Source organism: Rattus rattus, chromosome 17 (genome assembly GCF_011064425.1).
Source record: "Rattus rattus isolate New Zealand chromosome 17, Rrattus_CSIRO_v1, whole genome shotgun sequence".
In the NCBI taxonomy this organism is placed as follows: Eukaryota; Metazoa; Chordata; class Mammalia; order Rodentia; family Muridae; genus Rattus; species Rattus rattus.
This window is the reverse complement of record NC_046170.1, coordinates 27,482,696-27,488,771: the sequence shown is the minus strand read 5'-3', so window position 1 is coordinate 27,488,771 and position 6,076 is coordinate 27,482,696. Positions and strand designations below refer to the sequence as shown.

The 6,076-nt window shown below is 45.1% G+C and overlaps 1 protein-coding gene across 1 annotated transcript; it reads right to left on the bottom strand.

Moving 5' to 3' along the window:
• Positions 1 to 888: 888 nt before the first annotated feature.
• On the bottom strand, positions 889 to 1,430 carry LOC116886472 (transcription factor BTF3-like). Its single transcript, XM_032887976.1, has 2 exons — positions 1,282 to 1,430; positions 889 to 1,247 (listed from the first exon to the last, which is right to left on the bottom strand). Exons 1-2 carry the CDS (start codon positions 1,394 to 1,396, stop codon positions 889 to 891), a joined length of 474 nt encoding a protein of 157 aa, XP_032743867.1. The 5' UTR covers positions 1,397 to 1,430.
• Positions 1,431 to 6,076: the final 4,646 nt, after the last annotated feature.

Genomic DNA, 6,076 nt, shown 5'->3' with positions numbered 1-6,076 from the left:
AGTTGTAAGCGGAAATAAACCCTTGTCTCTCCATGTTGTTTTTAGGCATGGTATTTTATTACAGCAATAGGAACCTATCTGAGACATCATGTTAATCAAATGAAGCCAATCTCGGAGAGACAAATACTGTGTTTCCCCTCATATGTGGCTCCTGGGGTTTACTATAGATATAAAAGTAATCATGCACGTGCATATGACATAGAAATAGTAGTGACAGTTCCAGGGGAAGTGGAGGGAAAGGGAGAAGGGGAACAGACTAGATATATGATATTATTTGTATGAAAATGTCCTCCTTATGCAACAGTCCCATGTATGATGAAATGATTTTTAAAGAAAATTTAAAACTGATTCCAGGAGGAGCAAAACACTTGCCTAGCAAAAATAGGCCTGGGGTTCAATCACTCACTCTCTCTCTCTCTCTCTCTCTCTCTCTCTCTCTCTCTCTCTCTCTCTCTCTCCCTCTCTGCAAGAAAAATAACCTAGCATTTTTGTCAGTATTGACTGAAGCCCAATACTAAGATTTCCTCTGAATGTCTTCAGTGTAAGATATAAGCAAGTATCTATGTCCATAAACATATCCTGATCCTTATGTTCCTAACAAGAGTCTTACACATTAACCTTTTTTTTAACTAGGCAAAGAATTTTATTAACCTTTTCCAAACTTTACTCCCAGGTTTCCTCAGCTTCATTTGCAGCAAAGAATGAATTAGGCATGGGCGAACACTGAAAAGAGCGGCAGTGTCCGGGAGGCTTGCGCTTAAAAACATAAGAGGTCTAGATTTTATCAGATCCATAGTAAACAATTTTTTAAAAAGCAGTCATGAAATAACACAGCAGGGGCTGTGTGTAACTTCTGCAAGTGTCACCTTCTTCAGAAGTTGCTTCAATTCAGTTTGCCTTGTTCTTAGAAGCCTCATCAGAATTCTCCACCAGATCTGGAACTTCATCATCCGCCCCCTCTCTAGGAGCAAGTGGTGCTTTTCCATCCACAGATTGTTCGGGCAGAGCTTCCGCCGGTCTCCTTAAACTAGTCAGACTGTCTGCAGCGAGCTGGCTGAGGATGCTGGGAAGCATTTCTGTCAGCCACTTTGTCTCGGCGCGTCCAGTAATGGGGAAGGTGTTTGCTGCCAGAGACGCCTGAACTTTAGAGTTGTTAAAATGGACCACTGTTCCTTGGTTTGTAAACATGTTCACCTCTTCAATACCAGAGATATTGCTTACCCCTAACTTCTTTAAGGAGAGCTGCGGGGGTGTTTGTTTGTTTGTTTGTTTGTTTGTTTGTTTGTTTATCGTCTGCTGTGGCTGTTCTGGGAACCACCTTCTTCTTTCTATGAGCAGTTCCTGTCCCACCATTGCGCACTTGTGCCTGCAGTTTGGCGAGTTTTTCCTGGTTCATGATCGTTTCTTTCACCTTGTCGGAGTGGAAATGGGGCTGCATGGGGGACTAAGGTTCATGCTCAGGGATTCTCGGGCAGACCAGCTGAGTTAAGGCGCACACACGAGGGGGTGCAAGATTGCCTCTAGAGGAAGGTCCCAGATTAACTAATTGATCAGTGTAAAATTATTTATGTTCCAAGAAAGAGGAGGATCAGAAGGAGGAGGAGAAGAAAAGAAAGGAAGGAAGGAAGGAAAAAAAGGTAGACCTGGCCTGTAATCCCAGCACTTGGGAGTCTAATGTAGGAGGAGCATCATCTTTTTGTGATTTTTTTTCCATCTTTTTATATGTATGGGTGTTTTAACTTTATTTGCCTCTGTGCACATGTGTGCTTTGGACCTGCAGGGCCAAAAGAGGGCATCTGATGTTCTAGCACTGGAGTGGCAGCTGGCTGTGCGCTGCCATGTGGGTGCTAAGAATGGAGTCAGGGTCCTTTATAAGAGCAGCCAGTGCTCTTAATTGCTAAGCCAATTAATATCATCCTCAAGAGATCATAATAATTCGAAGTCAGCTTGGGCTACCAGTTGAGACCCTATCTCAAAAATAAATCAATAAAAATCAAGAGCTGGCATGGATCGTAGTGGCTGCAGTGCATACCTAGAATACATAAGCTCAGAGTTTGATCCCAGCGGAGAGAAAGAAGGGGGTGGGGAAGGAGAGTGGGAGGGAGGGAGAGAAACAAATGTGTTGGTTCATGTAGAGACTACTAACTTCCCTCTTAGAAACCGGATCTCTAAATACACATCACAAGCCTTAGATAGCAAATTCAAACACCGTAAAACAAATGATTGATTTTTTTTTTTAATTTAAATCGTGCTGTTGGGACTCATTTTGCCAATTTGCAGGTTATTCCTAAATAACCAAGTCCCCATTTGCACTGCTAACTAGCTCTTTAGCGCATCTGCAAATAGCACACGTTACATTTCCTGCCGTCTAACAACTTTCCCATTAGCTACAGTAAACATTCTGCACTCCGGTCACCCATCAGTTCCCCATAGAGCTATGGGTTATAAGTTTAATTGTTTCATTTGCATATCCAGCTGAGGTAAATTAGAAGAAGGGGCCCACACTCATTACACTTTATTGCATTACAAACACAGATGTCTGTTATTCTAGACCCGTTTAACCTAAGGAAAGAGATTAGAGTAATACGAAGAGAAAATGCGCAGCGCTCACTTGGCTTCTCGCATCTGAGGCATGCTGGATTTCCTGGACAGAGAGAGTTCTCATTTTTGAACTGACTACCTCAGAGGAGAAGCACATTCCTCTGGCTATTGCTGCTTGCCATGGTTACGAATCGCCTATTAAAAGGTCTTTAAGCATCAATTCCCTTGACGAGGAGACACAAGGAAATTATGGGAAGAGGAAACTCACCACATCTGGGGAAGGAGGGCACCCACCAACCACCCAGCTTAAAGACGTAACACAATTTTGCACAAAAGGCTAAGGAAATCAAGGTGATCAAGAGCTTCATGGGCTTTGTGACTTTCAGGAACCGGAGATTATCTCTTCATCACCAACGCCACTCTTTTAATTTTTAAATGATTTGTTAAAAGAGTTATTTTTATTTTATATGCATGTGTGTTTTGCCTGTATGTTTGTCTATGAACCACTCGTATTCCTGGTGCCCACAGAGCCATAAGAGAACTCAGAAATTCCCTGAACTTGAAATTATGTATGGGTGGTTATGAGCCACTCTGTGGGTGCTGGGAACTGAGCCCAAGTCCTCTGCAAGAGCATTGAGCCATTTCTCCAGCCTCATTGCCTTACACACCCCTGTGCAAGCCTCTGGAAAGACCAACTGCTTGCGACTCTGTGGCAACTCTGTAATTAGGAACATTGCCCCAGTTGCTACATCCATATACACAATGAAGAAAGGTCATTTGTCTGTGTAACATCATAGTTACTGTGTAAACTAAAAGGTAAAAGGCAAAGTTAAATTCAAGAAGTGTCTTTGAACCAAATGTGAAGGGCTGTGAAGGCCCAGTGTCTGTTCTTCTAAAGGACTTCAGTTTAGTTCCCAGCATCCACATGGTGGCTCGCGACTACCTGTAACTCCAGTTCCAGAGGATCTGACGCCCTCTTCTGGCCTCTTGGGGTGCCAGGCTTACATGCAGGTAAACACTCATCAAATAAAAAAATAAAAACTTAAAACAATAAGCTAAGTGTACAAATCAGCTAAAACGGTGTCATGCGAGGGTATATAAGGATTTAAGTTCTTACATCAGAGCTCTGAAAAATCAAACCCAACAAACCAACCATTTCCAAGCCAAGAAAAAAAGTGCATGGGAAAATATTTGACTTTATTCTCAAGTTAAAATTACATTAAGAGTGAGATATAGAGATGGTTCAACACATAAGAGCACTGGCTGCTCTCGCAGAGGTCCTGGGTTCAATTCCCAGAATCCACATAGTGCCTCACAACCATCTGTAGCTCCAGTTTCAGGGGACCTGACCTCTGTGAGCATCAGGCATCTCACTGGTACACAGACACACATACAGACAAAACACTCAGCTATATAACATAATAAATATATATATTTATATATAATGCATTTACTTGAATTGCACTAAGAGACTACAGTGTAGCTTGGGTCTGCACTACCTCCCATAGACTAAGAGCATGGTGCTCATCTCGCACTAAGGAGATGGGGGAACCTTCAGAGGTAGGAACTAACGGCAAGTTTCAGGTCACTGGAGGACAGTCCATGAGTGACACTGTGATTCCCTGTTCTCTTTCTCTCTCCACTTCCCCAGGTGAGCAGGCTTGTTCCACCACACCCTCCCACCATGATACCGTGGGCTATGGTATGCCCACACCGGATGCTTCAATCAGTGGTGAACAGAAGCCTCCAAATCCCTGAGTCAAGATAAACTTGTCACCTCTGTATACTGATTGATTTCAGGCACTGATTACACTAACAGAAAGATGTCCAAAGCTAAGGTATAGGGGACTATCATATACAGAAATGGCCCTTCACAAGCACACAGGACAAAGGGGGACTAAAGGAGATAAAAACAGAAAGAGGAAACTGCACAAAGGGCGAGAAAGAATTCGACCCCAGGGGACGATGGGGTGACAGCTTGGTTAAACTAGACTTGCAAGCAGGAGGACCTAAATTCAGGCAGGTGTGGTGGCATGAAACTGTAACCCCAGTGCTCGAGACAGGAGATGCCTCGCCAGACAGCCCAGCCCAGCTCGAGAGTGCTCCATTCCAGGGAGACACGTCCTCTCGAAACCCATTCCAAGTTCACACCCCAGGAAGAAAAGAACATGGCTGAGTAAGAGCCCATGGTTGTGGTTTATCTATACTGCTGGGGTGCATTAATGGTGGAAGTAATGAAATTTAACCCTTACGGTCCCTCCCTTGCACCTCCCTCTTGCAGAGATGTGGGGTAGGCAGGGAGAAGGAGCACCCTCATGGTGTTTCCATACATCATTTCAAAGCCAGTGACTTTTTAACCAAAATCTCTTTTGGTTATGGTGTGAGCCCTGCAGAACAGGGAGGACTCTGCAGAGCAGGGAGGACTCTGCAGAGCAGGGAGGACTCCACAGAGCAGAGAGGACTCCACAGAGCAGGGAGGACTCCTCAGAGCAGAGAGGACTCTGCAGAGCAGGGAGGACTCTGCAGAGCAGGGAGGACTCTGCAGAGCAGGGAGGACTCCTCAGAGCAGAGAGGACTCTGCAGAGCAGGGAGGACTCTACAGAGCAGGGAGGACTCCACAGAGCAGAGAGGACTGACAGCAGCTCTGTTCATGGTGGCAGAAGCAGGTGGTAGCCAGTGGGAGATCAAGCAGCAGAGTGTGCCCTGGAACCTAAAGGCCAGGCTACGACCTCCAAAAGCCCTGCACCTGGTGACATATTCCCATCAGGCCCCACCACAGTCTCAGGACCTCTCAACATGGCGCCAGCTGGGAACAAGAACCCAGAACACGAGGACATCTCCCACGGTTTCTTTCCACATTGTTTCCTCTGTAGTATCCAGGGGCATTAAGGTGGCTGGGGACCATCCTGGTGTTCGATAAAAGGCACGTTGAAATGGGAATGCCGTGATCTGGGGGTATGAGGTGTAGAGAAGTGCTTTCCTGTCTCGTCCATGTACAATTAAAATGCGCTGCTCCCCTGCCTGGGGCTTGGGTGGAGACAGTCCCTCCTTCCCAATTCACTGAATCATCATGAAGGGCAGGAGAAGAGCCTAGGCTCCAATCACGACCTGACAAGGTTTGAAAGGTGTCAAGCCTGAAGCTCATCTGCAAAATCAGCTTCCAATCACTGAGATATAAAATTGCAGGAGGAGTCGGGGCTAATCAGCCTACAGTCAAAGCAGAGGCTCCCTCTTGTCAGAGAGGGAACCATGTGTATAATTTGAAACCCATTTTATGTCCCTCCTCCTCTTCCTCCACCTCCTCCTCCTCCTCTTCCTCCTCCTTTCCCTCCTCCTCCTCCTTTCCCTCCTCCTCCTCCACTTTCTCCTCCTCTTCCTCCCCTTCGTTTTATAACCAGGAAAGTTTAAACACATCATTTCAACTATAATTTCTAAAAACGACTTTTCAAAAAGTACGTGGGAAGAGTCTAGGGTTCTGATCAATGTACAAAAAGACTATATATATATTTTTTGACTCCTTCAATTGATCAAACAA

Bases quoted from the DNA above. Each gene is read 5' to 3' on its own strand.
- LOC116886472 (XM_032887976.1), bottom strand. From the start codon at position 1,396: ATGAACCAGGAAAAACTCGCCAAACTGCAGGCACAAGTGCGCAATGGT. The intron at 1,248-1,281 runs CAAACAAACAAA...AACAAACACCCC, and splicing joins CACAGCAGACGATAAACAAA to CGCAGCTCTCCTTAAAGAAG.